Source organism: Lipophrys pholis (genome assembly GCF_963383615.2).
Source record: "Lipophrys pholis genome assembly, chromosome: 4".
Lineage (NCBI taxonomy): Eukaryota > Metazoa > Chordata > Actinopteri > Blenniiformes > Blenniidae > Lipophrys > Lipophrys pholis.
Window position 1 is genome coordinate 18851272 of NC_137637.1, and position 18861 is coordinate 18870132.

General features: G+C 38.6%; 1 protein-coding gene across 1 annotated transcript in view; it reads left to right on the forward strand.

Moving 5' to 3' along the window:
* Positions 1 to 18861, forward strand: part of cpne5b (copine Vb) — a 123018-nt gene that overhangs the window by 20944 nt on the left and 83213 nt on the right. The window contains exons 2-4 of the mRNA XM_080462030.1: positions 12162 to 12202; positions 12581 to 12627; positions 17276 to 17379. Of these exons, the coding sequence (XP_080318156.1) occupies positions 12162 to 12202; positions 12581 to 12627; positions 17276 to 17379 (192 nt within the window). The remainder of the gene's footprint in view (positions 1 to 12161; positions 12203 to 12580; positions 12628 to 17275; positions 17380 to 18861) is intronic.

Consider the following 18861-nt stretch of genomic DNA (forward strand, 5'->3'; position numbering starts at 1 on the left):
ATAAATACGCGGATTCCAAAATGGATACCATGATCTGATTCCTTCCTTCGGATAGAAACACTGATACACAAACGCACCTTCCCTCTCGTCTTGAGCTGTGTTGCACTGTGTACAAGTGAAAGGTCAAGCACAGAGCCTGGGCTGTATGTATTCAAGATAGACTCACTCTACTCCCACAAACTGTCCTCAATGCACCAGTAAAAATACACCCTCGGTGTCAACCTTTCAACCTTGATACACACTTGCATTTCAATACATTTCACTGTCTTTTCTTGGATGTAAAATTTCCAGGGAATACTGTACTGGAAACAATATTCAAATGTGTGCAATGCAGGAGTTGAAATATTCTGGCTTACAGGCACATTGGTTTCTGTAAGACTTGCATTCAATCTCTGCACCAAACCATGGCTCAGCGCCAATAATGTATGGCAACTGTGTGTGAGTGTACACATGCTCAAAAATCCTTGGACAATTGAGAGTGTATGAAGCCCATAAACTTTTGCTTATTAGCCAGCAGCAGATTATTTATGCTGACTTGTGCTCTGTTCGAATTCAAGACTCTCATCAGCTCAATTTGCATGTGTTGAAACGCCTCTTCAAAAAAGATCCACTCATCCCTGGATGTCTATCATCCTTTCCTCAGCCTTCACTGAGAGCAGTAAGCCGGAGAGCCGGGGAACCTCCCGCAGGTTACAGGAACAGGAGCTGTCTAATTATTATGGTTTGTGTCAGATCTCTGTAAATAAAGTCAGCAGTGTCTGTGTATAACAGGCGCTTGTTTCTTCACAGCGTGCAAGAGGAACTCCGTTATAGTCGGTCTATTTCTGATATCTCTGAGGACTTAATTCTTCTTCCTCAGCCTCTGTCTTTTCGTCTCTCTCTCTCTCTCTCTCTCTCTCTCTCTCTCTCTCTCTCTCTCTCTCTCTCTCTCTCTCTCTCTCCCTCCCTCCCAAACTCTGACACACATTTTTCTCTCTTCTCCATCTGTTGTTCTTGTATTTGATTTTTTTCCCCTACATTCCTGCTCTCTTGATTTCCCAAATTCCCCTGTGCACAGATACATACATACCCAAATCCTGCCCCCACTGCCTCCCTGCATCTCACATCTTTTCATAACCTCATTTACATAAGGAAGTTATGTTTCAGGAAGTGAGTTTGAAACCCCTTCAGTATTGCCAATTCCGTTGAAATCCATTATGTAACACCTAATGCAAATGCGGTGACACATTTTAAATATTTCATATCATTGCAGTGATTCTTGATGCCAGTGTGAAAACTTCTTTCTTGCTCCTCAGCACATTTAAGAATATAGCAACTCAACGAAGCCCCACTAATTGAAATAGAAACACTGTTTTTGTCATGCTGCTGAAATCCTGGAGCAATTTCTGCTCAACATTTTCCATTTTCCCTATTTCTTTTTTCGCTTTGCTCCGCAAGACTGTAGTGACCTCAAAACGCCGAGAATATTTGCTTATGGAAGAGGATCATAACATTTCATTAGTATAAGAGTGCTGTATTTTACAGCAATTACCACAGTCTGGAAGCCTGCAGACATGTACCCTTTAAGACCAGAGTCTCCAAATCTCTGCTTCTTTAAAGATGGTTAACATCAGCCAGACTTCTCTGGGCTTATTTGAAAACTCCCTGTCCACCTCTGCAATAAAGCCCGGGAGCTTTGTCGGTATTGTTAGAAGCGAGCACTTCATCCGTGGAGAACGTTTGTGATATTTACTTTCGGAGTCAGGGCAGGGCTGTTGTTTTCTTGAGGCCAGTTGGGAGGAAGGAGTACGCTTTGGGGTTGCAGTTGATGTAGTTAAAGAAAAAAATAAATAAAAGTGCTTTGATGAGGTTTTGTTCCAGCAGACCTACTTATTAATACATCCTGGCTGAGAGTTGGTGTTTGAAGTTTGACTTAATGCATCATGCTCATTATGCTTTTGTCCCTTTATGTTTATTTTAAATGTCTGTAACTCCGTATCTCAGCACATACAGCTGATAAATGAACGAGTCTTTTTCTTATGTTTGTTCATTAGTGAATGTGTCTCAGAAGCTGTGGTGGCTGGCTGCATACGAACAAAGACACTGCAGTCAGCTATTTATAGATAATGAAGACACAATCAATACCTAAACTACTCCAAAGAAAAACAGAGAGAATTGGTTTGTATTCTTGCCTCAGTGATTTTGGAACGTCCTGTGGGGAGTTTGCATGTTCCAATTTCTAATCTTGAGTGGGCCAGACTGATAAATTATTGCTATAATAACCTTTAAATTTACACCTGAAAGTTTTTCTTTGTTGTAGCACACAGTGTATTTGATGAAATTGTCTATATTTTTGCAAGATCAAACAGTTAGTACTGAAAATTATTACACTCTCAACATAAAGCCAATTTTAATGAAACATTCTGGTGCAAAATACAATGAAATGTCAAAAACAACTTGTATAAATCCTATGTAACCACCTTGCTTGGTAGGTTTGTGGGACCACATTGGAGCCTCTTGCGGGTCGGTTTTGGCCCACGGGCCTTATGTTCTCTGTTATAAAGGTAAAGTGAAACCTTCGCGTGCGCAGAGGACGTGTGAAGGTGGACACAAGCAGCAACACACGCAAAACCCCCGGTTAAATACTCACGTGCTCATCTCAATACCTATTTTTCTTAGTTAACCTAGAAAATGTTTTAACACACTGGTGTAACAGAGCTATATTAGCCAATGCGTGAACAGTTTGCTTTATTTATTTACAGCATTTTTCCTCAAGCACGCACACAATGTTGCACCAACCTACAGTTTTTTGTTGTTGTTTTTTTAAGTTTATACCTGTGCCGAGTGCCAGTTAATTACCAAGTAGGAGAGTAGGGTGGATTGACTTACACTGGTGCTGGTCGTGGCTAAAAATAAACTCTGCTGCATGAATGTAGGGAAAAAAAAACAGTGGCGACAAGGCTATATTTAACATAGTAGAGATAATGGAGACACCATTAGAGGGATAACGCACGGCTGACAGATAAACAGGAAGTGGAAATAACAGAGATAGCGAGGAGGTAGCAGTGAATGACATATGGGCTGATTCATTTTGGACCACTGGGAAAAAAACTGAAAACGAGAGTGAAGGAGGAAACATGTTTGCCTGAATGAGGAATTTTCAGTGGTGGATATTAAGTTCATTCTCATATATTGATAAAATATGAACTTTATTTTCACTGTCTGTATTTATTCTTATTCGTAAGGGTTGAAACACAATGAAAAGCTTCTAAATGTCAACCTTCACACACCAAGCTTTATTTCAGATGTGTCATGGTAAGCTCTCGGAGTTCAAACAAAGTCTGACGCACAGCTTTAAAAATAAAAATTGCATAAAAGAAAGGTCAGGTAGACTCCCACACTATCCTCATTAAGACAAAAGTATAATTTACAGATGAGGTTCGAATAATTGCAACCGTCTCCGCCGCCTCTGCATGTCATCTCACCAAGAAATAAAAGAGACAATGAGTTCTCTATGCTCACTGATTTTTGGTGAAAGTTTCTAATTTGTCACATTATATGACAGCTCTCGAATTCACTGACACATAAAAGCTAAAAAGTGAATAATTCCCTTCAGAGCGTGGTCTCTACTTACATTTCTTTATAAGTATCAAAGTTTTAACTCTCGGAAGAAAAGTGGACTTTCAGGTGCTCCAACTTTCTTTTTGTGATACAGGTTTTCATAAGTTCATTAGGGTCACAGGTGCAACGATTAGAAGCTTATAAAGCCACATAGTTTGACTTTTTATATTAGGCTCAAGACCTCCCTCTCTCTCTCTCTCTCTCTCTCTATATATATATATGTATATATATATACACATATGAAATAACTAATCAGATCTGAATGAAATTCTCTGTTATTGAAATAATGTGTAACAAATTAATAACCATTACAGAAACTATACTATAGGTGATGTTTTATGCAGATTTCAAGCCCACGGGATTGTATTTGTATTTGTCAATACCTTTTCTAATGTTGAACTTTTTTTGGTAGTTTTTTGTCCCATTGTGATTTTAATGAAAAGAAAAGTGACCCATGATTTGGATATTCATACTGTGTTTTTTCTTTGATTTTTCTTCCACGTTTTCTACAAGGTGGACAGACAAATCTCCTGTTCTCTTGTTGACATACAGTACATGTAAATCAACCACATTAACAGTCAAACAAATGTCTTGCACTGTCAGTCACCCAAAAGCAGAAATGATGTAAGAATACGCATGCAAACACTATTGTGTCTTGATTGGCATTAGTTAAAATCTATCCAGGCTCCTACCACTTTTTAGAGTTCAGGTTTTCAGTTTCGTGTCAAGCTTCAGACTACCAAATCAACAACACGAGCAACCAAGCACACAAAGGAGCTTGTGTGGCCTCGTGGCCATGATCTGGACAGAAGAGAGTAGTGTCAAACAGAAAACACGATTATAGTCCATGCTGCAGTAACAGGGAGGTACATTTTTAATACATCTTCTAAAAACTTCCTTTTTTTTATTAGTCTCAGAGTTTATGGTTGCAATAACAGAGTCCACAATCTTTAGAATTTGCATTGCTCTCAAAATGATTTAATTGTGGTCATTCAAACAACACTGGGGCGCAAATAAAAAGCAAGCAATGCACACATTGTGTGTTAATGAACCTTAGAGAGCCGTTTGGGTGGGCTGGTGGATGGAAAAGGTCCAAAATGTAACAAAATATGTATTAAATTAAAAAAAAAAAAAAGGCTTGAATACATTAAACCGAACAAAGCACCTAATTATTAGAAACAATGGAGTCTGCGACATTTTTGCATACTAGTATAATAATGTAAAAATGTGAACAGATTGTTTTCCCTATCGCCTGTTGTAGATCTACTACTACATAAGCTGAAAATACTTATATTATGAATGCTGTCTGAGGTCTGCTTTTCTAATTTCATTTTTCTGCCCACCTGTCATAGCAAATCCATTTCTTGATATCTGGATATAAGGACGGACACTTTGTTTACAAAACCCTGAATCCAGCTTCAAGCTTCATATACAGTATGTCTTCAGCAATCAGGAAACATCAAAGCTGGCATTTTCTCTTTACGTCTGAACCAAGGAAGAAAAAAGACTTCAGGACTTCATGTGTTTCTTTTCTTTGTCAATAACTGCCTCCTCGGTTTGCTCTCGAAAGCTTTAAACGAGGGGAGAGGAAATACAGGAACAGAGGAAAGATCAAAACCGATTGAAGCAGATGAAAGGGCACAGATGAAGGTTTATGGCAACAGATACTGCAGGAGAAAATGAAAAAGGACAGAAAGAGAAACTAGAATCAAAACAGTGCCAACAGGCTTTGGCACTTGGAGTAAGGGCTCTCGTGTCAGTATAGTGACCAGGCAAGCAAAAGAAAACAAGAAGGGTAATAGTGGCGAGTACACACTTGCCTCTCGCAGGCATTATGAAAAGGTCAAGCAAGCCTGATGGAGGGGTGACATGGACACTCCAAACATGGGCAGATATAATGTTAGAGAGAGGGAGAAAGAGTTATAAAGAAAATGCATTAAAAACCAAACTGGAGTCTATGCAGGGAGGCAAAATGGAAAAAAAGACAGAAGTGTATAAAAAGCAACAACTTCCTGAATAATATAAAGACCATAAACTATTTTCAGTCCATCTATCAATCACCAGATGGGAATGTGGCGATGTAGCCCACAGCTCAGGACTCTTTCAGCCATCAGCAGGCATCACAAAAGACACAGCTGGAAGAGTAAAAACTATATGAGATACGAAAACTACACATTCAGAAAATAAGTCTGATGCTTTGATGCAATCTTTCCTGGGAATGTAGGTGAAAAATAGAAGATAAATAATGAAAATATAGAAGAAGAAGAAAAAAAATCCCACACGAACGTCTCAAAATGACATTTGTCTATATTCACTGAGAAAAAGACAGGAGTCAAATAGCTATTGAATACCAGAGTTTCTGCTATTGTTGGGTTTTTCCCTACAAAAGCGCCTAGAAATGTCTTATATTTGGCGCTATACAAATAAAACTGAATTGAATTGAATGCTCTCACTGTATCTTTGAGCTCAGGAATGTTTGACAAGATTGTAATGATGCATCTGAGACGATTAAGGCAAACTGATTGCTAGTGGCTTTCTGCCTCTACCCCTGGTACCGCTGCGTCCACAGGAACATTTGAAACCCATTGTAAGTTTTGTTAAATTCATTGCAGTGCAGAAGATACACAGCTGTATATCCAACTGGAAGCTGGTGCAACAGATATTACCAACATTTTCTTTAAAAAAAAATTAATTAACAGATGAATGACTCCAAATGTGAAAGCATCATATTTAAACCTTCCTGTCCCTGCACCTGACCCTTGCACTTTGTCTTATAGTCTCATTGACATCACCGAAACGTTTGTAAGGGCCTCTGCAAGCTTAATCTAATTTTCAATGCTATTTCCCTCAATAGTCTGCTCACCAAGGTTTTGCACAACTGAAGCTTTGATGAAGGACATGACCATTTCTTAGTTCTGCTGATTTGGAGAAGCTTTTCATGGTTTCATATCATCCAGATTAGATTACTGCGAATTCCCTTTACTCCAGTATCAGTAAACACAATACACAAAGTCCACAGCTCATCCAAAATGCTGCCTGTAGGCTCTCAATGTGCACAGGAAGTGAAGGCATCGCATCTTCATCTACTGGCGCCATGTGAGTTTAAGATTTGATTTTAAATTCTGTTTTTTACCTGGTCAGGTTCCCCCTCGTTTATGATTTTTAACTCTGAACTTTTAACTCGTTATGAGACTTCCTGAGCTCTTCTTGGAGTTTCATTTAGCTGTGCCAAGATCTAAACTTGTCAGTTGGTGTGACTGACTGACTGACTGACTGACTGACTGACTGACTACCTATTTGTCACAGACTTTTATTTTTTTCTTAAGGCTGACACATTCAGCAGTTTCTGAAGTGATATTTATATTAGGAGATGTTTTGCCCCCAGTGCATCAGTTAGAGGACTTTTATACTTCCCCTCATTATGGCTAAGTTCCTCCCTGCCCATTGTGATTTACATTAAAAGACATTTATATTAGATATCAGAGTACAAAACTCCACTTAACTAAAAAAAAACAACCTTTGGCTTCATTTCCATTATACGTAAACTGTATATTTCAGTGCATTTTTACAAAGACATGAACTATTTAGGAGATGTTTCATGGAGAGTTCAAGCCTACAGATGTGAGATTGGAATTGCCAACGCCTTTTCAAATTCTGAACTTTGCTACTTTTCAACTTTGTTACTTTTCTCATTCTCTTTGTTGACAATCTGAACAATCACCAAATATGAGCGAAAAGGTTAAAATCCAACAAATTAGCAAATTCTTTGGGATTTTGCATTTATAAATAAACATTGTTTCCCTCATCATGGAAATGATAGGGAACTACATTATCATGGCAATTGGCAGGGGGGAAAAACAGATTTGACAACCAACATGAATACTAGTAGAATAACTGCAGTTTTGGTAATTGTCGGCATCACATCCTGTTGGTGAAGTGTAGCAGCCTGAACGCATGGCCGCGGTTATGCGATTGGAGTGTGAAATGATCATAGTTGATTATGGGTGTGGTTAATTCAATAAAAGCAGAGACGAGCAGTTTTTGACTTCTATGTCTTTATCATTTGGTTTGAGGAATTCTTGGTCACAACGGTAAACAAAGACTTAACACTGATTTTGGGGGTTTTGGATTCAGAGAAGGAGACTTAACAAAACTTAAAAAAAAATTAAAAAGATCCCCATGGTGGTGTAATTGTTTGCTTTCTTGCCTCCCTGACAATATTTCTGGTTTGAGTCCAGACTACTGAGCCTTTCTGTGTGGTATTTGCGTATTCTCCCTGTGCATGTTTTCCCCCCCTGAGTACTCCAGTTTCGTCCCACAGTCCTAAAACATCCGACTCTCAAAATTTATGAATGGATGAAGCTTCAAGCTGAAGCTTCTTACTTTTAACTGTAAATTTAGTTTCAGTATGATTTGATATGTTGATGCTGACTTTTGTTACACGGGATATAAATAGGAGTTTTGAGTGAAGGTTTTCCACTTTGAGCTGTTCATCCACCCAACCGAGCCTCTCATTACGTACAGTACATTTACCAACTATTTATAAGGTATCACTTGACTTACTTTTGTGCTTTCATCTTGATTACTATGACAAGTACTGTTTGCAGTTTAAAAATGAGTTGAAGGTGATTGCAGGGACAAATGTTTGAGGAGAGGACGTTGTCCCTCTTCATGTTATATTATAATTGATTCCTGAAAGCAACATTGGAACATGGAATCGGTTCATCAACATTTCATCAAAGCTGATGGTGAATAAATCATAAACATATTCTCTTTTTCGTGATTCCATGAATCTCAAAATGTGGCTGCTGCTACTTGATTATGGATAATATGATTGAACCCTTCAAAAGAAATGAAAACAACAAAAAAGAAAATTCAATAACTATATATAAACTAAAGATAGAAAGACAACAGTAGAGAAATCAAACAACAAACCCAGCTTGAAGATTTAGTATGAAAAAGTATACAACTATAATCAAATATATCAATGAACACTATGTCCCTATACAGCTATTACAATTATATATCAATATATAGTATGTACCTCTACACATATATACATACATATATTCTCAAATAACTATGAAAAATCCTGAATCTCCTCTTGTACCACTTACTTTTCCATGTACCTACTTCTTTCTGTACATCTCTTTATAATGACTAATGTTTGTACAGCCTTTTAGCTTCGGTTCCAGATTGTTCCACAAATCCCACTCGCAGACATTTGCTCATTATGGTTTGAACACTGGGTTTTTAAAAGTTGATAACTCCTCTCAGTTTAAAGCCACCCAGCCTTTGCCTGAATATTTTCTGCGTATGTATGGGCAACAGGTCACCTCTGGCTTGGTGCATAGTTTGTGATTCCTTAAATTGAACTGAATGCCTACATTTAAGGTGTTTCATTTTAGAAGCAGTGTGTCTGTGTGATCTCTCTATGGCCTACATTGTTTATTGTCAGTATTGCTCACTTCTGCAATGTACATACTGGCTGTGAGATGCTTTGTAGTTATTTCTCTAGACCTCCACACAGCAAGACAGATACAGTAAGAATAACGAGTAGCACAAAGTGAATAATTATTTTGAATACAGCACGTGTCTTGATTTGCCTCAAATTGGCGTGGCCTTTGCCGATTTTGCTCTAATATGGCTTATATGTAATTTTTAGCATATTTTGTGGTGAGGGATTATCAAAAGAAATTTGTTCTCATAAAGTCTTTTTCAATGTATTATTGATCATTAGGTCCTCATTTCCTGTGTGGAGCAACACTGTAAAAGAAATTTCCTCTTGGATAAATTAGGTCTATTCTATTCTATTCTATTCTATTTCTGTCAGGTGACATCTTTATTCTATTCATTTTTGTAGTGATCATATCTTTCTGATGTAGATTCTCCAGAGAGTAAAAGATAGTATCACCTGCGAACAGTAAAAATGTAAATTTGATAATTGGCCTTTGATACATTGTACAGATTGTCTAAACGACACTGAGACAGTGCCTGAAAGAGACAGAGACCAGAGGGTGGAGTGGAACAGCGAGGTGAGACGGCACATAGTATTAAAGAGACCCTTAGCAGTGACCTTATTTCTCCTCTCACCCTTAGCAGTGACCTTATTTCTCCTCCCATTGCCAAGCCTGTAATTTTGTGTCTGAAATCTTTGCCATTAATCAATGCTGCAAGCATTAATCAGACCTCAAGTTCAGAAGAGTTCTTAAAATATCCTGCAATGGCCCAAGTGCTGGAATTACAACTTCTGTAAATTTCTGTCATAGTTAGCAGGATCTGATTAATTAGGTGGGGAATTAATGGGACTAATTACAAGTGAATCAAAGTGACAGGGTTAATTACAATTGTTCTTCATGCAAAGCATTTCTTTGTCTTTTACCGTTTATTAACAAATAAATCGACCGAGCAGAGTAGCACAGAAATCAAATCATAAGGAAATAACATCCCAATCATACAGAGATTTGCTCCTTATCTATTATATCTGTGAACGGGTGAGGTGGAAGATTGCAACCTGAGGGGTATAGTGGCGATGCTAGTAATCAGGCTGCCATTATACACCACCCCCAACCCAATAATTGTCTGTGCTGTTATAACGGCTTGTGAGTTGATTTCATTGTCTGTGAATGCATAAATCACCATGTTTGTCTTTGCATGTTACAGACTTCACATGTGATCATGCTTGCTCATGAAAAACAGCGAGCACCCTCACCACTAATGGCTGTGTTTTTAAGTGCTCTTTCGCCTACACTTACTGAACTTGATTCACACTAACACTTCAAGCCACTCTCAAACTTTCTCTGAATGAGCTTTGACAATGCAGGGAAGTCATTACTTGTATTTATGTGTCATTTTTAACAGGATTATGTAGACGGGTTTATGTAGCTGCAGGAATGTATGGTGTATGTGTGATAATAACCCCTATTAATATCTCTTTTTATCTCTTTTTTTCTTTTTGAAAGAGGTTTTTTTTTGTTTTGTTTTGTTTTTTTTGCTTTTTGTGAGGTAGAAATGTATAGGGCCCACAATGCAATTCATTTTATATATTTGTTTTAGTAATCCACCCTTTTTCTATACCACCTTGTCTCCACCCACTCTACATAAAAATATCCTGTCAGAGCTGCTCTCCATCTCATTTAAGACCCATTCATTAAATGTAAAACAGCCATTTTAACTGTACCCAAAGCAAACTCATGTTCAAAAGCGTCTCACTCTGCTTCGCTCTAAGTACTTTAAACAGCATGTTGGCATGACTATAAATATATCTTCAGCCTGCTCAATGATACTTTAGTCGATAATGCTGACAATATACTGATTGCATGTGGCTGTCAGCCACAGCAGAAGTGCTTTTCATTTTGATCCTGATTTACATTGAAATAGTAATTTAAACTGATTCAAATTGCATTGGGTGTTGATTTATCAGCAAAAACCCCTTGCAGTGTTTTGTGCAATCTGGAAAACTTTCTAGATATGTCTAATTCATCAAGGCAAATAAGGTAAATCAACCGTATGTTGCGTTTTCCAAATGAAATCCACTTTGAGTTTTGTCAGTAAATCAGCTTCCACCTTCATGCGCAATATCGTCTTTGCACCTATTTTTGATTTACCAAAAATATTTTGTAGATAAGTCCCACTGTCTTTACTTCTCTCAGCATTATCCCCACCATTTTTTCAACTGGACATTGCAATCACAAATCATCTGTGTGTCAAGAGCCACCATCAGACTTTTTCATTTGATTCGGAGAATCCCAGTACAGAACAATGTGGCCTTACCCTGACTGTTTCAATACTTTATCAGCTAGCTTAGACAAGTCCTCCCTTGTCAAGGCGTGGTGAGAGGACCCCAAAGCCTGATGCTGAATACAGACATTGGGAAGCAGGGCTGACGATATGCAAGGTGGTTTCACAAGACATGAGAAACAAGAAGGGAAAGAGGACACAGGCCATGGCCGTGACACCCCTACTACAATCTCATAAGTGATTCAAAGATGACAGCACAACAGAAGTCTCTTTCTGAGGTGGATGTTGAGCCTGTGTGGAGCCATTGTTTCCCTTTGTGCTGGGTAATGTTTAATCTCATGTAATTTAAAGTAACACTGCTTTGTACCATTATTTCTCTTTTCTGATTTTACTGAACGTGTTGCAAGGTGTCCTGGGTAATCTTTCACAGCATGTAATGTGGTTGGAAAAAGAAAAAAGGCTTTGTGATTCAGGGGAGGAGCTTAAGTCACTTAAGTTTAACATCTGCAGTCAAGGAAGGGTGGCGACAGAAGAAGTGGAAACAGGAAGAAAGTTGCCCATACGGAGTTTCCAAAAGTCAGCGTAGCTTCAACTAGATCCCTACAGAATAAAAAGTACAAAGCAACAGCTCTGGCTAATTACTAATTAAACATTTGGGATCTGAAATACAGTATTACAGTATTACAGTCTGGAAAACAGTCAATTTACTGATATGGAGAACCTTATTTGAGTTTATCACCACAGACTTACATGTATAGTATAGGATATCTCTTTTACAGCCAGTAACAACTGTTTTTTTTATTTTCTCTCTCATTTTCCAGAAATCTGTTGGATAAAGACACTTTCTCAAAGTCAGACCCATGTGAGTATGTAACAGCTACTGTATCTGAGTATATGTCTGATATCTTTATTGTGGCACTTCACTTCTCTTTTTGAAATACTGCTGCTCTCTATTTATAGTTGTGTCTTTTTCTCTGATCTTCAATGTGTGTTTTTGTTCTATCCCGTGGATATGGTGCCCAGTGATTTGGGAGATATTTGTTTTACTTCGAGTGCCATGGGTCTTTGTTCACTGTACTGGAGCTAAAACCCTCACATTGATTTCCCATTTGGAATATGCCTGTATTTTTCTGATTCACCATTTTTCTGTTTGCCTTCTTTTCTTTCTTCCTTGCTCTCATTTTCTGGTTCTTTTATGATATTTTGTCTTTTAATGTCTCTATCTGGTGCTTTTTCACAGTGTGCGTGCTCTATACACAAGGTGTTGAAACCAAACAGTGGAGAGAGGTAAGCCTGCATGCACACATAAAAAAACCAAAAAAAACAAAGGGAGGACTTTTGTCCAATTAAACTCCTGCTGTGGTCCCTGTGTGTTTGTGTATGTATGATAGAGGCCCGTGGTGTTCTAGTTAAGACATTTCAATCCTTTGTTTTTCCTCTTTTCACTGTGAGTGTGCGTTTGGCTTAACAATTCATTAAAGCTGCTCCGCCATCAGTTGGCTGAAAATGCTGAGGAAATATTCACTAATTGGAGACTTCAAACAACAAAGAAATCCTCTCACAATGTAATGATCAATATGCTGACATTTTAGGAACTGAACAGCACACAGGGGAGGCATTAATTATGTTCTTACTGTACCTGGTTTGCTTTATGCAGTCCATGGAGCATCACCATCAGTTCTCTCTTCTTGTCATCTCACCATGCTTTCTTCAGTCCAGTCAATAACTCGGATCTCTGCCTTGCAGCCTTTTACCGAAGACCAACCAGCTCAGCTGTAGTTGACGTACTCTCTGGCTCAACTCGCATATTACATGTGGTTATGCTGCAAAGAAAAAAAAAAAAGATAATGAACTGTTCATTGAAAATAAGTAAATGTGTGTTTGGTAAAGCATTTCTTTGTAACGATTCTTCTTTGCAATTAATTATTTTGCTTTTATTGGGACCACATTGGTAATAAATAAATAAATAAATAGTTAAATTGCTAATGTGTTTTGTTTTTGCTGCCTTCAATCTTCCAATCTATAAAACAAATTTAAACACATGTTGTTTGGCATTGGCAGACCAGATTTGATCATTTTTCATGCGTGCAAGGCTCAATCCATAATGCATGTTCATTACAAATATGGTACCATTTTAAACAGATTTTTTTTAAAGATAATATGATAACGAACAATAGTTTGTCACATTCTAAATCCATCTTGCAGTTAATACATCTGTAACAGCAACATGAACTAATACAAATGCTAAATGTAAAATTGATGTCGCTCATACATCAGATGCCTCCATTCTTCAAAAACGAATTCGAACACAACTGAACAACACTTAGTTTTCTCCAGCCCAACAAGCAAATACTTTTTAGTTTATTTATGGTAGGTCTCTGTTCTAAAGTCATTACTACCAAGAACAAAACACAAACAAAATGTTTACCAGACCTCGGTCTTGTGTAAATCTGATTAAATCGCATTCTTACACAAATAAATTATCGTGTGTGTGCTTTCAGAACCAGGTGTTACACCACGAATGACATTTTACATAAACAGGAGTATTTGAATATGGCGGGCGCATCAAAGAACGTGTTTTTATGCACATAAAACGTTTAAAGATCAGGCCCATAGTGTTCAACAGTGAATTATTAAGCCTTATAAAAAATAAACAAATTGTACATACTGGCTGCATTTGAAACGAGACTCAAACACTGATTTTTGAGTGTTATACTATGATAACCATGTACAGTGAAATACATGTTTTCTTTAATTATCAACTATTATAAAAAATATGAATACACTTCATGATTTTACTCACTGCCACTGTCTGCCTGTAGCCTCAAAGAGCACACATTTTCTTTTATTATTCTTTTTTTGAAGAATACATTTCTCTCAACTATTGTGGATATCTATTTCAACAGAGTAAAGGTACATTTGTGTCAGATGTATTTACATACTGTATACAACTGCATGTCTTAATGCAGTCGGATGACCCTCATCTGCTTTTTCTATGATTATCCACTCTTAACAGATGGCTGTGTGGGATTTTACCCAAATATAGCTGCTGCTCTGCAGACGGCCCCATCCGTGAGTGTTTGCGTATCAATGCGCATACATATGGGTATTTGCCTAATGCATAGGCATATGCCATTAAAGCTTTCTGAAACACATCTCACAAAAACCATACTGTATTCCCAGTTTGATATTGAGAGAGAATGTTGGTCTAATTAAGAACACAAAGCATAATTGATATAATAAGCTTGTCGCTTTAGTTTACTTTCAAGTTAAATTAGACTCCGTCCTGTTCACAAAGAAAATTAAATCAGATTTGTGCACGTGGAAATGAAGCATCACCTGTATAACCTCATTGTGGAGGAGTGTGAATGCTGTGTTAACACTGAACACCTCTGAATTAACAGGCGACTGTTGTGACAAGACCCCTGAGCACACCGTTCAGACAGGGGTCCTTTTTAATAGTCATTTCCAGCTCCCTGAGTGTTTCCTACTCAGGCGTGCCATGTTTATGCAGTTAATTCTTGTTGAAGAGTGTCACTGCTTTTTATCTTCTAAGAAAGTTTCCTGTGCATAGTATTCTCCTCATTGCACTCGCTCAGACTCCTCTATATCAACGAGCATTGGTGTGTATTTGGCACTAAAAAGTTTCATCTGAGGCTGATTTGAAAGGTGTTTCCTGCTTCGGATGCTTTAATTTTATGAAGTCAATAAAAATGACACTGTGTACCAACACCAAGTATCTTATACAGTCTCATCTTATCTCAGTGGAATGTTGATGGCAAAGCGTGAAATGAACCTAATCTTCAAACATGTGTTATCATGCTCTTAGGATTTATATGAAACCTCACATTTCTCAAATGTACAAAGATAATATGGTCCTCAGCTGGTTGTTGAGCTGGTTAGTGGAGAAAAAGGCGAACACTCCCTTTACTTTATATCATTTCTTAATACTTAAGCACTGTGTGTTTCTACATTCCTTTGGGATTTATGAAACAGACCCGAGTGCCTTTTTACTGACGACCAAAACAATTCTAAACACAGTCTCACACTACCAATTCACACGACTGCCATTTAGCGCTCTCTGTTAACACTCAAGACTCCACCGGGCTCATTATATCGGTACTGCGATATTGTCCACTGAACATGCTCCAAGGAGGGTAGGAACCCACGTTGGCCAGAAAACTACAAGACATTCAGATGGCAAGAGGACGAAGGTTATGTCTCGTTATGACTAGAGTCTTTATTTTAAACTGAGCTCTCCTCTTGCCATATGTGCGTAGGTCCATGTGAGCTGCTGTGTGCATGTATGCGTGTGTCCGTGTAGGGGGTGCAGGTCAGGCACTTCATAGCAGATTCTCATTAGCTTGCTCCAGCAGCTCAGCAGCATCTAATGAACTCTGCGGCAGGGTATTGTCTCCTTCACTCAGCGGGGAAATTACATTATGGACCTCATCTTTGCCATCACCCGCCTCTTTACTAACATGTGCTCACAGCCTCATCAACACCTCGAGGTCTCTCACACGGCCTGCGGGGTGTACAGATTGAATATCACCGTCCTTTACTGCGACTGTTCAACTTTCCTGTTGCATTTCATTTAGGCACTCATCTTGAGAAGAGTTCAAAGAAGGGATTCAACAAAGGGTGTAACAATAACCAAGTGTTCACTTTTGTATTTGTTGCATTTGACTTAATTGCTCGTATTGTACTTTATTTGTTTTATTGTCTGAAAAGTCATGGTTTACCCACACATGGCGGATGTGTGGGTACAGTAGCCGCCTGCCAGGTTATGGAGAAACAGATCTGACATCGTTTACTTCAAAACTTGTGTTAATGTTGGCAGTTTTCCAATCGAATATTCACATCATTGATTCTCGCTGTTATGTGAGGTCTTAATAAATTGATAAATTGGGGGGGGGGGGGGGCTCTAATCTTTCTCGGAAAGGAAGAAATGTTTCGGTTCATTGTGTAGTCATACGGTTTAGTTACTAACAAATTCTCAAAACTTGCCAAAGTAAATTGTTTGCCTGAAACAAACTGGAGTTGTTCTTAACTGCGTCCATCAAAGGTAACTTTAAAAGTGTGTCTGTTCACTACAAAGCACTTTATAAGATAAAGAATTTTTTTCCCACAAAAATAAAGTGTTAATTCTTCACTGTGGTGGAGTATGTGATTAAATATGAATCCAAGGGGGGTTTAAATGATTTATGTATCTGCTTTATCTCATATGAAACTCCTGCTCAGGCGTCTGTATAGTATATGCATGTGGTGATGTTGGGAGCTCGCCGGGGTTTCTGGCATATTTCTCTGCATTTGAGACTTTGGGAGCAAGAATCCCACTAATTAAGAAGCGCTAATCACTGCCTTTCTCCTCCTTTCCTTCTCCCACTCTTTTCCCACTCCCACTCCTCCCTTTATGCTGTCCAAAGCCCCTACTCCTGTTATAAGCTTTTTTTTTTCAACCCGCTCTGCACCCTCAGCTCTTCCTATTCCCTGCCACTTTTCCCCCTTTACCACTCCACCCGTGCTCTTTCTCTGTCCGCACATTTTCCTCATTTCTTACTTCACCTCCGTCTCTCTGTGGGGTTGATGAAGGAGCTGTAATTAGTGTGGGAGAGGGTTGAGGATCAAGGAACCAGGATGCATACACCTCCAGTTTGCTTCTCCACAGCCGCAGCTTGTGAATGCAACATCATTCATCAGGCTTCTTTGTTAAGTTGCGTAAAGGAAAGTGGTAATAATGACTGGGAATCTTTTCAGAGAAAAGTCGAGTGCAAGCAAACAATTATACTAACTGTTTTCGCTTTTTGACCTGCACTCAGTTCTGTTGTTTGCTCTCATCATTCTTCAGTATTAACCCCCCCCCCCCCCCCTCTCTCTCTCTCTCTCTCTCTCTCTCTCTCTCTCTCTCTCTCTCTCTCTCTCTCTCTCTCTCTAGTTTGGCAGAACGGAGGTGATCGACAACACTCTGAACCCTGACTTTGTTAGAAAGTACATCTTGGACTACTTTTTTGAAGAGAAGCAGAACCTTCGCTTTGACTTGTGAGTGTTTTATTGTCAATTCGCATTTTTTCCTGTCTCAGCTTGGTCGGGATGCAGAACCTTCATTGCTACAGTCAGCCATAGTATAACTTATATTATAAGAAAGCAACTCCTTGCTGTTTCACTGGAGCCAATCAGACGTCTACACGCAGTCTATAAAGCTCTGGATTTTACCATATGCCAAACAGTCTTCCAGTGTGTCTATGAAAAGTTTATTTACAAAGGTGAATAATCCGTCAGTAACATACCCAAAGTTGTAAGTTTGTCTTCTCCAAAGGCATTTGGCATGTCCTGTCTCTGTCTGTGCCAAAAGTTGTGAGGTATGAGAGTTAGTAGCTGGCTTTGTTTTCACATCTAGTAAGGAATCGAGACTGTTGTCTGGAGGCGGAAGCAGGAAAGCCTATCAATGAAAAAACATGCTTGGACGCCAGTTGTCTCACTTTGCAGGAAGCACATGGTCTTTGATTGGATTTGTTGCAGCATTTATTGGCTATGAACTGAAATACTGCCACCTGCTTTCTTTCTTCTTTGTTTATGTCCATGGCTACCGTTTACATGACAACATTCCAAGTGAAAACGTATCATTTTTACATTCTTGTTTAAGAAAGGTTTTGCATTTGCACAGCAACGTTCTGAAAACGATCTCCGTTCACACTGCAACGGCAGAAACTCTGAAAACGATCTCGTTAGCATGCTCGGCCACAGGTTGGCAATGTCGGTTTTTAAAATGAAAAGACACATATGCGTGCAGAGAACACTCCACTACAAACACTGACATTGGAGAGCACACAGCACTCATACGAACAGATGACAAATTGGAAGCTATTAGCGGTGAATCTCAACAATAAAACGATCAATATGGACTATAAAACTAGAATATGGACAGGAAGTAATGCCGCTCCGGATGCCGCCACATTTGTTAGTGTCTATCCACTCGCGCATGAGCAGAAGAACTATTTCCCACGGCGGAGGAGCGCATGCGCAGTATCAGTGCAAATGGCCGTCCAAATGGTTTATATTGTTGCTGGACCCAAAAACTATACTCCAACTTTGGGATATAATAAAAATAAAAATAAAAATATTTCATGTGCATTTGACATAAAATGTCAAATCAGCCAAACTGCTCCGGTTGATTTCATTTGTAGATTGTTTATTTTATACTGTTACACGATAAATGTCTTCAGGAAAAAGGCCAGACAGTGAGTCTGAGCTGGAAGTACACTTGACTGATTTGTTAATTATGAAAGTCTGAAAATACATTTTCACACACAACTTGTGCTTTGGCCTTTGTATCGCTCGGCACTGTTAAACTTCTAATCACTTCACAGTATTTATAGCATGCAGACCAGCTGAATACTCACAATACTCAAAATACTCACAAACAAATAAAGACCTGTTTTAGCAGTCCACCAAATGTGATCTTGGCCAGCTTGTGGGATTAATTGGCAGGTTATTGGTCACAAAGATATTGTTTCAGCTTGT